This window comes from Lampris incognitus, chromosome 11 (assembly GCF_029633865.1).
Source record: "Lampris incognitus isolate fLamInc1 chromosome 11, fLamInc1.hap2, whole genome shotgun sequence".
Classification (NCBI taxonomy): domain Eukaryota; kingdom Metazoa; phylum Chordata; class Actinopteri; order Lampriformes; family Lampridae; genus Lampris; species Lampris incognitus.
The window spans coordinates 12,259,312-12,277,701 of record NC_079221.1 but is presented as its reverse complement, the minus strand read 5'-3'; the positions used below and the strand labels follow the sequence as shown (position 1 = coordinate 12,277,701).

The 18,390-nt window shown below is 44.6% G+C and overlaps 1 protein-coding gene across 1 annotated transcript in view; it reads left to right on the top strand.

Annotated features, from left to right (window-relative positions):
- The window catches only part of il1rapl1a (interleukin 1 receptor accessory protein-like 1a), a 164,335-nt gene that overhangs the window by 135,354 nt on the left and 10,591 nt on the right, over positions 1-18,390 (top strand). Inside the window, 2 exon segments of the mRNA XM_056289885.1 lie at positions 5,469-5,504; positions 7,566-7,698. Coding sequence (XP_056145860.1) covers positions 5,469-5,504; positions 7,566-7,698 — 169 coding nt within the window.

Genomic DNA, 18,390 nt, shown 5'->3' with positions numbered 1-18,390 from the left:
AAACGGAGGCATTCTCAGAGGGGCCCGGCTGAAACAGAAGAACGGATGGATCTGAAGTCTCTCTTCCATCAGGCCCCGTGACCAGCTCCCAGCCAGGGGAGGGATGTCAGTCATTCAGAAGATTACATGTTTTTCTTCTACACTCACACATGCATGTGAGAAGACACAACATACTGACATGCACATATACACATGCAGACACACATATCCGCATGCACATAAATAAATCAACACTTAATCATACTCTTGTGTTGTACATTGTCAAATTACAGAGTACGTTTTTTTATCCTGTTATATTTTGTCAGCTTCTCTAACGGTAAATTTATTCATCAGGTTTTAAAAAGGTGACACTGGTAGCCACAATTTTCTTTTTCTGTTTTGATTTCTCAAAGAAAACAACAAAAACAACGTTAAACTAGCCAGGGTTGGGCGTCCGGGTGGCGTGGCGGTCTATTCCGTTGCCTACCAACACAGGGATCGCCGGTTCGAATCCCCGTGTTACCTCCGGCCTGGTCGGGCGTCTCTACAGACACAATTGGCCGTGTCTGCGGGTGGGAAGCCGGATGTGGGTATGTGTCCTGGTCGCTGCACTAGCACCTCCTCTCAGGGGGAATAGCGTGATCCTCCCACATGCTATGTCCCCCCACACGCTATGTCCCCCTGGTGAAACTCCTCACTATCAGGTGAAAAGAAGCGGCTGGCGACTCCACGTGTATCGGAGGAGACGCGGTAGTCTGCAGCCCTCCCCGGATTGGCAGAGGGGGTGGAGCAGTGACTGGGACGGCTCGGAAGGGTGGGGTAATTGGCCAAGTACAATTGGGGAGGAAAGGGGGGGGGGAATTACTTTTTTTTTAAAAAAAGAAGCTAGCCAGGGTTCACAATCCAAGACACTGCTGCAAAAGCCGCTATTAAAGCGTCCAACAGACATTTTAGTTGGGTTGTTATTGTTGTATTGTTGGCACAGCTGCTCAATTAAGGTTCCCCATGAAAGGAGCCGTGAGCCTAGGCTGTTGATATGGATGGATGCGATGGAAGTTCCTAGTTTTACATAATAGAGCACAGCAGGTCCTTGATTCCCCTTTGTTTGTCCACAGTTTGCTCCTTTGAAGCCTCAGTGCAGCCCAAGGTCACACTTAAACTCCGTCTCCCTCTTCTTCCCGGTGAAAGCTTCGCTGTAATTTATTGGATTGTTCTAATGAAATGGACTGGTGGGTGTTAGTTCCACACTTTTAAGACATATGCGTGTTTCCCTTCATAAAGAAGCCCAAGGTTACCGGGCTTTGAATCCCTTTCACGTTCATGTATCACACACACACACACACACACACACACACACACACACACACACACACACACACACACACACACACACACCCCTACCCCTCTAAAGTGAGCGTACATCTGTGTATTTGTGTGCCTGCCTGGGTTGTACAGGCTGTGTGTGTGTGTGTGTGTGTGTGAGACAGAGACCGCCTCACACACTCGAACACAATCAAGACTGCAAAAATAATTTGTTCTCAAGATGAATTAAAGTCAAGACAAAGGCTATTCTTACAAGTTACCATGGGTTACCAAGCGCTCTGAGAATAATCATGTTGCTATGCGATTTGACAGCGGGGGGGTGGGGGGTGGGCTCGAGGGGGTGGTGGTGGTGGTGGTGGTGGTGATTTGGAGGCCTTGAGAGCTGCTCCTTTTCTGCAACTTGATGGTGTGGGAGTTACTCACCTCATTGTTCCAGTGCTGGATAATAGCCGTCTTACCATCTGTTCCAACTGCAACCATCTTATCATCATTATCGTTTGCTGTCGGACAAGCTAATGAGAGGGTCACGCCAGTCACATGTGAAAAGGTCCTCTCTCCGTGGCAGGCTGCGTCCAACCCACACAATCAGTCAGTCTTTTTGTCAACAGTTTTAGCAAACACAGTTGCTTGCTCGATCAGTTGATTGCTCTTGGCATTGGCGAGTAAAACTGCAAGGGAAGGGGTGGTGGTGTGTGGTTGGGGGGGGGCGGTTGCACAGATTGACTTGCTGTGCTACTGGAGAGTCGTAGTTACACGATCCAATAACACATGGCTTTTAATTCCAGATGGTCCTGAAGAGGTTTAGGTTCCTGGTTCACTGTAAATGGTTTGGCTTCACTTGTGCTCTCCTGTGATAGAAAGTGGAGGTTGATGATGGGCGGCAACAGGCTTGGCTGGTGATGAAGGTTGCGGTGGATAGGAGACACGGTGATGTTAATGATGAATACCTTCACATGCACACCAATACTCCAGTAGTTGGCAGCAATCGGGTAAAGCTGTATTTTGATTAATTAAAGCATTAATGTGGTTTGAAATAATGATCTGTTTAATATTTGGTTGGCACAGTCCTGGAGCGAGTTATTGTGGATTATTTTCTCCTCCCGACTTTTCTTTCACTCTGTGTATTTTATGGACTACATCACTAGTCCTCGCACTACGCTGCATTCTTTGTTCGTATTGATCAAAATAACTTCCTGTTCACCACGACTGATGACCTTTCACGTGCAAAAGTAGCCCAACAAGGATGTATACACACTAAAGCTGCACAATATGTCAATACAATGTGGATCTGGTGATCGGAGACTAGATGAGCTGTGGGATTGTGGGTCTGGTAATCTGGTGATATCATTTAAATGTTGTCACTCCCTGGCCTTAAAGGCTGCATTACAGTAAACTGACAATTTTCTGAACTTATTCCACTGTTTTAGTCAAATTAAAGATGAATGTCTCTACCTGCTTGGTCATCATGTCCACATTACTAATGACCATTTATCGGTGTTTTCTGCTGTGTAAATATTTTCTGAAAGGACCAATAGTCATCCACAGAATATCCTAGAATTACTGATATTCAGTCAAAAAAAATTGTGTATTATCACGTACACCAAAAAATTAAAAGATTAAACACAAATCTAGGTGCCTTAATTGTGTTGTACTCAATCTGGCTTTGACCTTACCTCGATAAAGTGTACATAACTGTTTCTTGATTTGGGCGAATGCCTTTATCGATTTATGATCAGATTGTTAGTCAGCATGTAAACGGACCATGGTAGAGAGTAAAAAGATGGCGGTTTTGGTGGCGATAAGCTGGTGTGATATCAGTGGTAAGGGTGGAACTAGTGGTGGGAGTGATGATGACAACGCTGTGTGACAACACAGGATGACGGTGACAGCGGACTCTGTGACGACTGTCGTCATGACAACGATGATGACGGCAGGGGGGGTGAAAACGCGGGCAGTGTTAATGCCTTTATACACCGGGGACGTGACGAATAAACGACACGAAAAAGCGAAATACTCGCCTGTGAATATTTCTCAAAACTATTCATACCGGCAGCAATATGAATTTGTCGCAAATACGGGAGGGGGGCGGCTCAACCCGTGGGTTCAGACTCTTCCTTTTCCCTTCGGGGTCGCGGGGGGACCCCCGCCCGTCCGGCTCCCACCGGGAGTACTTCCTCCGTTGCGGTGCGCCGCGACCGGCTCTGGGTCGGCAAGGGTTGCCTTGCTACCAACTCTACTACATCCAAAAGTAAAGTACATAAACTACTCACTGTCCTGACAGCCTAGTTGTTTGGCAGTGCTCCTCCATACGCTGTCCTTGAGTTCGTTGTCTTTACAATTGTTTGAGTCCTTTGCCATATAATACAGGGTGATGTGAAACACAAAACAATCAACATGTCCGCCATTGTCACTAGGAGTTGTGACGTAACGTCCGTTCCGAGCAACGTGATTGGTTGACGCCTTTACACAGTAAAACGGTGCCAGAGGTCCCCAAAGCAAAATGGCATATTGAATTGCATGAACTGAATAAAAACATATAGCAATAACAATGCTTGAATTATTTTTGCATTGCAATTTGACACAATTCGAAATAAATCCCACAGCATTTATGATGCCTGATTTTTATTTTTTGCACTGCATTTTGACACTTGTTGAAAAAAAGCAGCAATAACAATGCTTGATATTTTTTTCTGTGCTACATTCATAGTTTATTGCAACCTATATTTCGATTGAAAACAGAATTCCAGCATTAACAATTCGAAACACAAATATTCACCTTCCAAAAATACAGTTCTAAAATATTCGGTTGTCGCACAAATTCAGGTTGCTAAAATTCGGGTCTTAAAATTCAGGTTGTCAGATCCGCGTATCACAGGAAGAGCAATAGATTGCCGATGGAACTGATAGCAGCAGAGACACGCTGCACGGACACTGTTTCAAGTTCCGGTGGCGACGGGATTGTGTGGGAGCTACAGGTGGAAGCCGAAGAGAAGATGAACCAAGCGGTGAGTTAACTTATCAGCAGGACAGTAGGATATATTTTAATGTACTGTTGCTGTTACTGTTACTGTTACTATACATTTATGGTATAATATGGTAGTCATTCATTATACTATGAAGAGCGAATCTAAGTTTTGTTGGGGGATTTTTTGTGGCTAGCTAGCTAGCCTTCACTGTCACGTGGTTTATAACCAGTCTGGCTAACGGACCACTCTCAATGAAATCAGTGTAGGCTTAATGTTAAAAATCGACCTCGTTCCGAGAAAAAAAAGTACGTCGCTTTTTCGCCGTTGTGATATACGCGTGGTGTGTGAAAGTACTCATGACGAAAACAACAGTTCAAAAAAAATATTCACATGCGAATTAGAAAAACCCACCTCCGGTGTGTGAAGGCCTTAGTGAGTGGCGGTAACCGCGGTGGCGGTAACAGTAGTCAGGCTTATAATCAGGACTTCAGAGGGCCGACGTTTCGCCGTACCATCTCCGTCCTCTGGGCACCAGAAGTGTGAGAGCCTTCAGGAGGGAGCGGGAGCCGGATTAGAAGGAGACGGTGGGAGCCCATCAACAATTTCCTCTGATTCCCTCGGAGCTCAGCGGAGACTTCCTCTCCAAGAAGGGGCGGCCGGCAGCGTGAAATTTCCAGATTGAAACTGATCTCTGGGATAAATCGACAGCATGGAGGAGGATGATAAAATGGGGGGGGGGGGGGAGTGGGGAATCTACTTTTCTTTCTCACACACACACACACACACACACACACACACACACACAAACCCCATTTAAACACGCGTGAACGAAAGTGTGTGATGTGCTAATTGTATTCAACCTCTTTCATTTTGTCTCTGATTTCAAGAATTAGCCATCTCGGTGGGAATGGTAAAAAAAATGAGCTACAATAGTTAATAATAACACTCTTAAAATTGAAAATGGGTGTACTTTGAAAACTCGCCACCATACTGTTGAAATTTTATAGCTCCTTTGCAGAGGTCGTTATTCAACGCATAATTGAGCTGGACAGATATCGGGTACCACGGTACAACAACAAGACCTTTTTCAGGACAACGTGTGCGTGTGTGTATGTGTGTGTGTTATGAACATGCCGCTGTCCCTGTTTGGTAGGTATAGCGTGTAGCCTTTGTGAAGCCTGGCTGTGCACAAATACCAAGCTGAGAGTGACTGTTGAACTTTGGAAATGTCAGCTGGCGCTCCTCACAGACGGTGCTATCAGTGCTTCCCTCGGTGTCCTCCCACCTTCCACGCCTGCACCTCCTGAAAACTTTCTCTGTGCTAAGGACAACCTGAGACCAGCAAGACAACCCCCCCCCCACATCTTTTGAGACCAAGTCTAGTGTGTAAGGGGCGGTTGTGGGTGGGTTAATGTGACCAGCCAGAAACTCAGAATGAACCCTGTTAGCGTTCAACAAGCATTAGATCTCAGCATCCCTGTAAAAGTGGCTTGCTCCCGTTCAGTGCACTGGTGCTATACATGATGCTGTAACATGCTAAGCAGCTCTATAGCAGGAGCAACAAATACCTCGCTAATACTGTTATTACTGTTTACCCCCTCTTCCCCCCTTTTTGCCATCCCTCCTGGGGAATGTAAAACAGCCTCTCCCTCATCCCCAGTGGCTTTATGCCTTTCTCTCTCGTTCTCTCTCTCTCTCTCTGTCTCGTCACATGGAGGCCCTGGAGCCAGACACAGCAGAGGCTCACAGGGGCGCGACAGTGTCCCCATAGCATACCATATTGCTATATGTGTGTCTTTATGTATGTATGTATGTATGTATGTATGTATGTATGTATGTATGTATGTATGTATGTACTATCTGATGAACCCTCCTCATACATGTTTTCTTGACATGCTGTTGTGCAGCAGTTCACTGTGAGGCAGCAGTATGCGATTTGATCGCCCTGGGCCCTTTGAGAATGCCACTTCAGAGGAATGCAAAGCAAAACATATGCATGCGTTATGTGCATATCTGCAGAACGTGGCATCTTTAACACTAGCAGCTATGAAGCTCACGGTGCAGTGGCTCAACACGAGGATGAGCGAGGAGCCCCGCTATTCAGCCGTCTCTAATTAGCTTACGCACAAGATCTGATGCTATGGGGTCATCTGGAATGAGGTTTGTAATGTTCACCTTCTCATCACGTCCCTCAATGATTTTCATTTTGCAAAACTTCTCACCTCGGAGATGTGTGGCGGGGTGTATGCGTGTGTTCAAACTGCTCACTGGATCGTGAAGCTACGCGACACGTAACTACTCTTGTGGTACAAAACGTGCAGCCATGTTTTTTCTTTTTTCTTTTTTTTACTTTTTTTGTGAAAAAGCAGTGTGTGGTGTTACCTGCTCTGCTGAGCAAACAAACCAAACAGACGATCCGTTGGTCCTCGGAGTAAGAAACTCGGTTCTCCAGTAACTCTCGTGTCAAATGGTGATGCCAGCCTCTCCTCCCACATATCTCAGTAAAACCTTCATCTGCAGTTCCAAACAGAAATCCCTCACCTCCTCTCGCCCTTTTCTTTTCTCTCACAGATTCCAGACCTCTGGGGGTTCTTTTAGAAAGCTCTTGAGTGCCCCCCTGTGTTCATATTGCTTGCTCATTTCTGTACAACGCTCTGTGTCTGTGTGTATGTGTGTGTGTGTGTGTGTGTGTGTGTGTGTGTGTGTGTGTGTCCTGCAGTCGCAACATGAGTGAACGGGGAAAATCTGGATCGATAGTCACGTGAGGTGAGCGCGTTAGCCCGTTGAGGATACCCTGTAGCGGTTGGTGCTTGCTGTGCAACCGGGAAGACTCTGTTGGTGTGAAAGATGCTCGTATGGTCCTTTTGTATGCTGTCAGTTTGAATCACTGTGATTATGTCCTCTGAGGTTCAGTGAGGGCGCAGAAGGCAAGAGGAGGTTTCCCACTCAAAAATAATCTCATGCTATCACCTTTGCTATGCACTATGTCTGAGTGTGTGTGTGTGTGTGTGTGTGTGTGTGTGTGTGTGCGTGTGTGTTTGTGCGTGCGCGCGCACGTGTGCATGTGCGCCTGCAGACATTGGTGTGTGTGCATGTGTGAGTCTGCACTTGTCATCCACACGACACCAAGTTGTGCACATGCATACATGCACATGAAACAGCTGGATGAAATGATTCAAAGTGTCTCCAGGCAATGATATAATACTGTCATCTCTGTGCCATGCGAGTGATACGCGTGCCCTGCGCAAGCCAGCTAAACTATTGAGAATGACAGCGTGTCATTTCCTGTCTTTTCAGGAAGTGCGCTGAACCTGACGTGCCGGGCATTCTTCGGCTACAGCGGCGATGTCAGCCCGCTCATCTACTGGATGAAAGGGGAGAAGTTCATCGAGGACCTGGATGAAGAGCGAGTCCAGGAGAGCGACATCAAGTAAGTGACTTGGAGTAACGCAAAAGACTTCGCTGACATGTGCCATCACACCCGAGGGTTTGAATTACTCTTACAAACATTACTTATTCCTAACCAACCATTATGTGTTATAAATCTTTTAGAATATGTTTAAAGTCTACAAATGCACTAGGGTACTGAGGCCAGGATAACCAGTGGGGGGCTCCTGTCTCGGTCCAACATGATGCAATGGACTCTGGTGCGAGCTTTGTTGAACTCCTCTGAAAATGTCGAGTGTGCCAGTTTCCGTCTGATAGTAAAAGCCCGGGGTTTCTGTTGCTCGAACCAAAAGCCCTCTTTCATCACTCCTCTTTAGCATACCAAAGACAAACGTAACCGCCGCCTGATTGTCAGCACTGGGAGCGCCGACAAAGTCGATCTGTTGGCCTGTCAAGCGCTGCCTCTGTCTGCATCACGGATCGCTTTTTATAAAGCCGCTGTAAACAAGCCCCTGTCCGGTTTGCTTACTTTGTAATTTAAGCGTGTCCCGTCCCAAATGATTTGTGCTGGAAACGGCTGTACTGAATTCAGTTCGGCTCGCCCCTTCTGCTGTCCTCTCCAGCCATACGTAGGAATGAGTCGGCGTGTGCATCATCAGCTCTGCGGTATAACTTGGTTCAAACGAGGCCATTTTGTCACGGCGAAGTGGGTCCAACAGGCCGCTCCCATTCAGGGGTTGTCAGGGCATTTAAAAACAAGTCCATTTCCATGTGTATTCCTCCCCACGGTGTTACACATTTAAACAAGTCCATTCCCTGGCCTGTGTGCATGTTTCCCATTAGAGGCCAGCCGCTGTTTGCAGAGACTGCAGCTCTGGGGAGACAGCCCTGTCAGATGGTTAACAACCACCATTTTTCACACCGCCACCGCTATCAGTATCAGCCTCACCGCAGCCACCTATAGCAGCATGTAGATGGACCACGGGGAGCTGGGGAGGAGGGAGACGAAAGCAAGGAGAGAGACGAAGGGAGTGCAGGAGGGAGAGAGACTGAAAAAGAGGGAGAGAGATAGCCAAATAAGGGGCGTGTGTGTGTGAAGGGGGGGGGGGTTATGGGCCGATCACATCTACGGAAAAGTGTATGAGGATTCATGTGGCGAGTCACTTTTGGATAAAGGTTATGATGTCATGTATTGAATGCTACGTTAGTTTGCCATGCCATGCTGGTTAGCTAATATTATGTAACTTAAAGCTGAACTGTGGGGTTCTCATAATTTCATTCGTGCAGATGTAGAGTATGTTGTTAGCCCCCACTGAGTCTGTTGACTAAAGTTATTAACATCCAAGATGTTTGGAAAATCTTCATTTTAGGTATTTAGAAGGCTGCAGTGTTTACATCAGGATTTCAGCACAGCGGCTTGGAGAGCACGCTCCAATGATGTTCCGGTACGGTGACCCACTTTGCTCAGGAGCGCTACTAGAGGCCAAGTTTGTCTTTAACGTCATCAAGTCATACAGAAACATTAATATCAAGTCCTGTATGGTGGCTGACAGAAAAAAAAATCTGCATCTTTTATTCATTTTGTTTGTCTGCTCAAACCCATGTTGTAGAGCTACGGGTTGGTGGGCACAGCGCAAAATGAGGGACTCCTCCATTTTGGATTTCGTCAAGGTCATCCCAAAACATTTGTAATGCCTGATTCACAGGTAAAAGTTCATCACTGTTGAACTTTTTTTTTTAAAAGCCAAGGGGCGAAATTGAATCTCATCTGGAAATGACGCTATTAGTTTGCCTTTATCGCAGGGTTTTGAATGGCAGTGTACGATAGGTGAGGCAAATCTTCACACACTTCTGTAAATGTGACCTCCCCCTTCGTAGATGAAGTCAGTGAGTAGGAAGCTAAACGAGACGACTCTGTGATAGTGAGTTTGCACTGCAAACTCACTATCACAGAGTCGTGATATCAGCAGGACATAAAAACCAATCGCATTTGAACCAGGACCACTGCTCATCTAACTCATTCCTCAACCCCCCCCCCATCCTAACTATCCCACCCCCACCATCACCCATGCCAGGATTCCCCCACCATTCAGCTGAGAGGTCATCTGCTCAATAATTCAATCTGGTATTTCATGCGGTGAATCAATAATGTATTTGATCATGCATTCTTTATTGTCTGAGCTATTCTGCATCTCAGCTTTACGTCCATGAAGACAATGAGAGGGAGAGATTAACCGGGGGGGGGATGCACATATACGATCCTCTGCTTGCTTCAAGGCAACAAAGCATTTAGCCGATCCACTGGACACGGTTGTGTGTCTCTCAAGTTTACATCAGGCCAGTGCCCACACACTCTCAGTTTGCCTTCTTTATTACTAATGCATCAGCAGCCGAACTGGAGGCCAGAGAGGAGCTCTCATACCACGAGCTAAGAACTTGTGCAGGCGTCTATTTACCCAACCCGAAGCCTATTGATCTGAAGGAGCTCATTTCTATGGAAACAGGAACCCATAAATTCTCATTTGCTCAGGCCGGGACAGGGCTATTATTGTTATCATAGCATGCATGACTGGACATTAGTATAGCATGCAAAGGATTAATAAATTAGCAAACTAGATCTGGCTCGGCATAGTAAAGGATGTGATCAATATTTAATTGACCCGGTCCGATACTGTTGGTGGTTTACAGGTGGACATTGGATTGAATTAATAAAAAGGAATAGAAAAGTTAGAAATTGATCACTGAATGAGCAAACACAGTGGGTTTGCGTACCCTGAATTGAGAGAGAGGGCTGAAAAGATGCGGCTGTAGTTGAGAGAAAAACTGACTCCGCTGAGCGTCTCTGGCCAGATAAAGCCAAACGGCCAAAAGTCCAACCAAGGGCTTTATAAAGGGCTTTGTAAAGAATTACGCGGACCTCCACAAATTCTACAGCATGAACAACTCTGTCCCATAAGTAGGCCAAATCCTGCAATGGATTCAGCCTTAGCTTCTGTAGGCCTGCCCAATTAACCAGTCTGCCCAGGTGTTTGTGTCTGCAGGGGTCTGCCGTTCAGATCTCCATCTGGATGTTGTGTCTCCTGTGCCTTGTTACCCCTCTAGTTAAAAGATAATTCTGTTTTTTTTTTGTTTTTTTTTTGTTTTGTTTTTTTTTACAACCTGTGTTTTATTTTGGGAATTTTTGCCGCTGTGCATATCAATTACGATATCATTTAACTCATCGTTTTCATTTTGGAGATTTTAGACACATGACCACCGCCAGACTCGGCTTTACAACTGCAGTGTTAATTTTGACAGCAAATTTTGATTTAGTTTTAGTCATAGTCTTTTGACTAAAATGCCATGTAGTGATAGTGATATTTTAGCCATCTGAATTGTTTTGGTTTTAGTTTCATTTTAGTTGACTAAATATAAGATTTGTCGACTAAAATCTAACGGGTTTGGTTAAAGTGTATTATTTATTTGTTGCTCTTGAATTTCCAAACTCATTATATTATACTCCAGGCAGAAACATCTGTTAACCGGTTATTATCGAATGGTTTTAAGGTTTGACCATGCAATACAGACACAGATTTAACAGTTGTGATATGAAACATGTCTTTATTTATCTTAAAATCAAATAAAACCAAGTCTCGTGTAAAAGAAACAAGAATATTGCCTTGCTTTTTCACAGAAGACCATCTCAGAAAATAACAAAACAATACCAATGAGCATTGGGCCTGCTCTCCCATATGCATTGTTTATAACAACGTCATATGACATTCTTAATTCTTTCAATTCTTTCGTCTTCAAGATGGCGCCGGGGGATGGCAGCCTCGGTACAGCACTCTCTAGTACTTTGCTTGTTTTTGTTTATTCTCTATGTGTCCGATTACTCAAACCTGATTATTTTCACTAGAGAAGAACTGCTAAACTTTAGGCAGTTAACTCCAAATAATTTTTCACCAGTTTTAACAAACCCAGAAAGTGTATTTGGAGATCTTAGTTGGAGGAACAGCGGCTCTTAGTGAGACATGGAGGTGATGCAGACAGGGGAAGCACGCCGGTGCGCTGGTGAGGCTCCATTAGCGGGGATTTTGACCTGTACTCCCAGCGATTCACCTGGCAAATCTCTGCTCCACGCCCAGCAAAATGGACGAGCTGCTTCGTCTTAACGGGACGAACGAGGACTTTGCATGTTCTGTTGTCCTTTGTTTCACTGAAACCTGGCTCAACGAATGCACCCCCGACAGTGGATTACATCTGCCAGGCTTCCACCTACACCAGTGGATCGCATTACGGCGCTATCGAGAAAAGCGAGGGACGCCGGAATTCGCTTCTACATAAACGGAGGTTGGTGTACAGATGTCACCTTGTTAAGTGAATACTGCAGCCTGAACTTGGAGTCATTGTTCATAAACTATAAGCCATTTTATTCACCGAGGGAGGTTTCATCCTTCATCCTGGTCGGTGTTTACATCCGACCCCAGGCCAGCATGAATGGTGCACTACAAACCAGCTTGGAACAAAAACATACAGACTCACTTTTCATAATCCTTTGGGACTTTAACAGAGCAAAATTAAACCACAAACTACCAAATTACAGAGAGCATATTAATTGTCCCACCAGGGAAAATAACACACTGGACCACTGCTACACAAGTCTTAAAGCTGCGTATCTGTCCCCTGGGCAGCTTTTGGGCACTCTGATCACTGCTTGGTTCATCTTATTCCAACCTAATGGCAGAAACTAAAATCTGCAAAGTCTGTGGTTAAAACAGTGAAGAAATGGAGTAGTGAAGCAAAGCAGGAACTGCAAGACTGTTTCGACTACACCGATTAGAGTGTATTTGAAGTGGCAACTGGCAACCTGGATGAACTAAATGACACTGTGACATCGTACATCAGCTTTTGTGAAGACGGGTGTGTGCCTACCAAGACCTTCTGCACATACAAAAATAACAAGCCATGGTTCACAGCCAAACGAAGACAACTTTGGCCGGCCAAGCAGGATGCCTACAGCAGTGGGGATAAAGCCCTATATAAGCAGGGAAGAAATTCACTTACAAAAGAGATCAGAGTGGCTAAAATAAGCTACACTGAAAAGCTGTATTGCAGGTTTTCAGCCTATGACCGTGTGTTACTGTGGAGGTGCCTGCAAGACATCACAAACTACAGAAGACCATTCCTCCTTGCTGAGGAAAAGACCTGGCTGATGACCTGAATGTCTTCTATTGCAGGTTTGTGAGAGCCAAATTCACACACCTCACCCACTCCAGCCCAATGACAGCAGCCCTCATCACACCTCTGGCAGCCCCCCTACTCTCCCGTCAATACTCAGGCTGCACTCAAGATACATGCAGAGAATGTGAACCGGCTTTTCCAGAGACAGAACACCAGGAAAGCACCTGGTCCAGACAGTGTCTCCTCATCCTGTCTTAAAGCCTGTGCTGACCAACTGGCTCCAATCTTCATGCAGATCTTCAACAAATTCCTGGGGCTGTGTGAAGTTCCCGCCTGCTTCAAACGCTCCACCATCATCCCAGTCCCTAAGAAACCCTCCATCACAGGACTGAATGACTACAGGCCTGTCACTCTGACATCTGTGGTCATAAAGACTTTCAAATGACTGGTGTTGGCCCACCTGAAGAACATCACAGGACACCTGCTGGACCCCCTGCAGTTTGCCTACCGGACAAACAAGTCAGTGGATGATGCAGTCAACATGGGACTGCACTACATCCTGCAACACCTTGACTGCCCTGCGATAGTTTTTTTTTTTTTGTGGACTTCACCTCGGCGTTCAGCACCATCATTCCTTCCAGAAATCCTCTCCTCCAAACTCTCCCAGCTCACTGTATCCCCCGCCATCTGTCAGTGGATCACCAGTTTCCTGACAGGCAGGAAACAGCAGGTGAGGCTGGGGGAAGCCCCTTCTGGTATATGAACAGTCAGCACTGGTGCTCCCCAGGGAGGTGTTTTCTCTCCACTGGTCTTCTCCCTCCACACCAACAATTACACCTCCAAGGACCCAGCTGTTAAATTTCAGAAGTTTGCAGATGACACGACAGTCATCGGACTCATCCAGAATGGCAATGAGTCTGTATATCGGTGGGAGGTTGAGCGGCTGGTGCGCTGGTGTAGTCAGAACAACTTGTAGCTGAACATGCTCAAGACTGTGTAGATGATAGTGGACTTTAGGAGACACCCCTCAGCACTGCTCCCCCTCATAATATCCAACAGCCCTGTGTCAACTGTGGAGACCTTCAACTTTCTGGGAACTACCATTTCCAAAGACCTGAAGTGAGATACCAACATCAACTCCATCCTCAGAAAGTCCCAGCAGAAGATGTTCTTTCTGTGGCAACTGAGGGAATTTGGTCTGCCACAGGAGCTGTTGAACCAGTTCTACACCACAGTCATTGAAACGGTTGTTCCCTCTTCACATAAAGGGAACTATGATATGTGAAGAGGGAACGACCATCTCTGAACGGGGGGGGGGGGGGGGAGTACATCTGTCGCCATATGCTGTGATTGCAACCATTCTCAAATCCTCTGTGAATAGTACACATTACCATTGAAACTCTAGTTAATGCTCACAGCAGTTTGCATATGAAACCAATTGTTGTTCTCGGTTGTTATGCCACTGTATTGTTTATAAGGGTGGGGATACCTGCAGATAGTTGAGACTGAAAAGGTCACTTAGATGAGTGATGAAACGTTTCTCTAGATAAATGTTGTGTCCAGATGAACCGATTCAACTTTCTATGGTTTTCTTACCTGGATTATAGAGCATGCATAAAGACATTAGTCTACAATGTTAACTACACACACAAATGTACAATTGTAAATACACATACAACTGCTCTATGCTGGTTTCTAATTATTGCTGTTATTGTTGTGGTTGTAACATAGGTTTACAATATAGTATGTCGTTTTGAGGTGGATGATAGTTGAATATGTAGTGTATACTTCTGGTATATTAGATGATCTAGTGTAATATAGTGAGAGTATATAGCGTTGTATATGATGGGAAATCTGATATATGATTCGCATATTTGATTTGTCAAAGGTTTAACACTGCATGCCCTTCGTGATGCAACCCTCCCCATTTATCCCCAATTTCCCCATATACCCAATTTCCCCTCGGGGATGAATAAAGTATTCTGATTCTGATTATCTGGGCTTGGGACCGGCACTAAGAATGCACTGGCTTGTGCATCCTCAGTGGGTTTTTTCATTGGGAGTGACGAAGAAGGACAGGATTAGGAACGAGTATATTAGAGGCACAGCTCAGTTTGGACGGTTTGGAGACAAAGCAAGAGAGTCAGGCTTGAGATGGTTTGGACACATGCAGAGGACAGCTGCTGGGTGTATTGGGAGAAGGATGATGAATATGGAGCTGCCAGGGGAGAGGAAAAGAGGAAAGCCAAAGAGGAGGTTTATGGATGTGGTGAGAAAGGACATGCATGTGGCTGGGGTGACAGAGGAAGATGCAGAGAACAGGAAGAAATGGAAACGGATGATCTGCTGTGGCGACCCCTAACAAGAGCAACCAAAAGTAGTAGTAGTAGATATGATGGGCATGATGGGTTGTGGAGTTGGTGTATGGTATATGGTTTAGTGTATGAGCAATAGAGTATATAAGCAACATATATTGTATATTATAAATTGTTATATATATTATTATTATTATATTGTTATATTATTATTAGTAGTAGATTATATATTTATATATGTGAAATATGTGTATTATATATTGTTTATTGTGTATATTATATATTATGTTATATATATTTTATATATAATTATTATTATTAGTAGTAGTAGTAGATTCTTTAATATTATATATATATATATTATATTGTATATTATATATTGTATATTATGTGTATATATATGGGCATCTGTTGTTGATTTTTCAACCATAACAAACGTCTTTATAGAAACGACATATCTGTTGTACATATATTCTTACCTCCAATTTCCCGTTGTTGTTCCATTAGTTTCTTCTGTGGTTTTTTTTGTTTTTTCCCCTTTTTTATGTGAGTGGCAAGTTCTAGAAGCTGCTGTGTACTGGATTTAAATTCCTGGCCAGTAAAGTGGATTCTGATTGTGATTCAAGCAGAAGTGCAACTCTCAGATATGTAAGCTGTACTGGCTGTTACACCATGACACATCGTGCCTGAATATGGAAGATTCAGCGGTTCTCTGTTCATAATGAAAACAAGTATTAAGTAGCTCAAGACAAGTGAAATAGATGTGGGTTGTTGTGCTGGGATGCACTAGCTTTATTTGCACTCAATGGAGCATCCTTGTCATCGGAGGTCTCCTGTATCTGTGAGGTTGAATAAGGGGGAAAAAACAAGTTCTGATTTTTCTTTCTCACCCACTCCCTTTTCCCACTCATATATACACACACTCATACACACACACACACACACACACACACACACACACAGCTCCAGGTTGCCTCTACACTACATTTCTGCTCCTTTCTCCTGTCTAACATGAAGTGTAGTCCATTTCTTCACATATGTGTTCTTCTTTTTGCTACACATTTGTCTCATTTTGAGGACAGTGAAACTTTACACTTTTTATCTTTAGCGTGTCAATCAGTCTTGTAGTTTACAATGCAAGATTAGCAACCCGGGGTCGTTCACTTCTCTGATCAGTACACGACAACGGCGGAGGGCTTACCTGTGCATGAATTCTGGGATCACTCGTTGGCAAATGTCGCTTCAAGTCCGTTGTGTTTTTACCGGAGGTTGTCGCTCCACATAGTTTTCCTTCAGTACAGTTTGAGACATGCAGCAAGTGCGTGCTAGTTGACTTCCCGGGTAGATCAGTACTATCCAGTTGTGTGCGTCTAACCTCCCTACCACACAAAGAGCTTAGTTGTGATTGGATCTCTTCCCGGCTCATCCCTCCATAACGTTCAGTGTCAGCAGAGTTTGTTGTAGTTTTTGTCATCATTAACTACTTTTTATGTAGTATTTTTATTCTATTTAGTATTTTTATTTAGTCTCGTTTTCGTCAGTGAAAAAAAAAAGTCATTGACTAAAACGATGACAAAAATTATTTGTCAACGAAATGGTCACCGTAGCAGTGTCTTATGGGACAAATGCACAGGAGTCTAAACAACAAACGCCCCCTAGTGTGTCAGTCAGACTGTGTCCATGACTGTCCATCATCTGTGACTTCTCTATTGGGCTGGCCGGCTAGTTTATGATGGTTACTATGGTTACTACTTTAAGTATAGGCTGCTACTTCCTGCAGGGTGAACCAGAAAGTAGATCAGCAACATCATCCACCATTGATCACATTGGACACTTCACATCAGAAGGCTCGGGGCTCAAACCCAGAACCTTCTTGCTGTGAGGCGACTGCGCTAACCACTGCGCCACTGTGCCGCCCAACTTCCGATTACATGGTTTAGATAATTGGGTTGAATTGGACTTGTTTTAAAGATGTCTGACACTGTTCAGTTGTCCCAGAAGACACCGTTGTCAAGTCCAGCAGTGGTCCTGTGTCCAAACTAAAAAAAAATGAAGCTGGTGAGGTAAATGACATCATAACCGATATGCACAACTGCAAAAAAAAAAAAAACTCCAAAAATAAAACCCAGGTTGTAAAAAAACAAAACAGAATTATTGTAGCACACTTGATAAGAATGACACTTACAAGGGCTGGTGTTTTTGTTGTTTTACTCCATCTGTCAAATAGACATTACAGAGGACACGTTTTCAGAGCATGGCTCACTATACGAACGGCAACACTCATCTCCAATTTATACACAATAAGAGCACCAAATATATTCTTCCATAAATTCACATTAGTCTAGCCTACCGCTAGCAAAGCTAAACAGTATATAACGTTACGGAACATGGGGGGATCAAAATAGCAACACACATAGGCCTACCTTCATATTTACACAGTGTGGAGACACTAAACATAGTAAAGGGAGACCAATCACACATACAGACAATGTCAAAGCCAAGCTACAGAACAATGGGTTCAGACCGCGGGAGCTATGGCTATGCTAACGTTAGCAACTCGCTAGCAATCTAGCTAACGTTAGCCAGTGATATGACGTTATCAAAATAAATATGAAAGTCCCTTCGTGGGTATTTCTAATAGGCATCCATATCCCACCTACACATCATATTTAATCACCATCCTAATTCCATATGTCTAACTAGTCTGCTTACCTGTCAAATAGACATTACAGAGGACACGTTTTCAGAGCATGGCTCACTATACGAACGGCAACACTCATCTGACGACTCTACCCGAATGTCCCAGAGTGCACCGCGAGAGCCAGCACTACGTCACACAGGCTAGAAGCAATTAACCTGCAGTGCCCTCCTGTGGCGAGAACCGGCTATCACAACAACACAGCAGACAATTCTCCTCTTTACTAGTAGTGAGTGGTCAATGAAGGTAAGTATATAAAATAAAAAATAGATGGGGGGCAACTAAATCCCAAGTACCCCACATTATCCTTAAGTTCTCTTCATCATCTCCAAACGAGGATCATGTGAGGAAAAAAAGGCAGTTCAAACTTTTATGAAATATTATGAAGTGTCCATCTGGTGGCTGTTTGGGCTGTGCGACAGCGTTCCGTGATGGCGGTTTCAAAGAGCCCGCCACTGCCCCCAGAAAACATGGATCGCTGTCTGTTGCCTTCCTCTCCCAGTCCATGCCCCTCCATCTTACCACCGGCTCAGCTGAAACTACAAATTCCATCAGCACC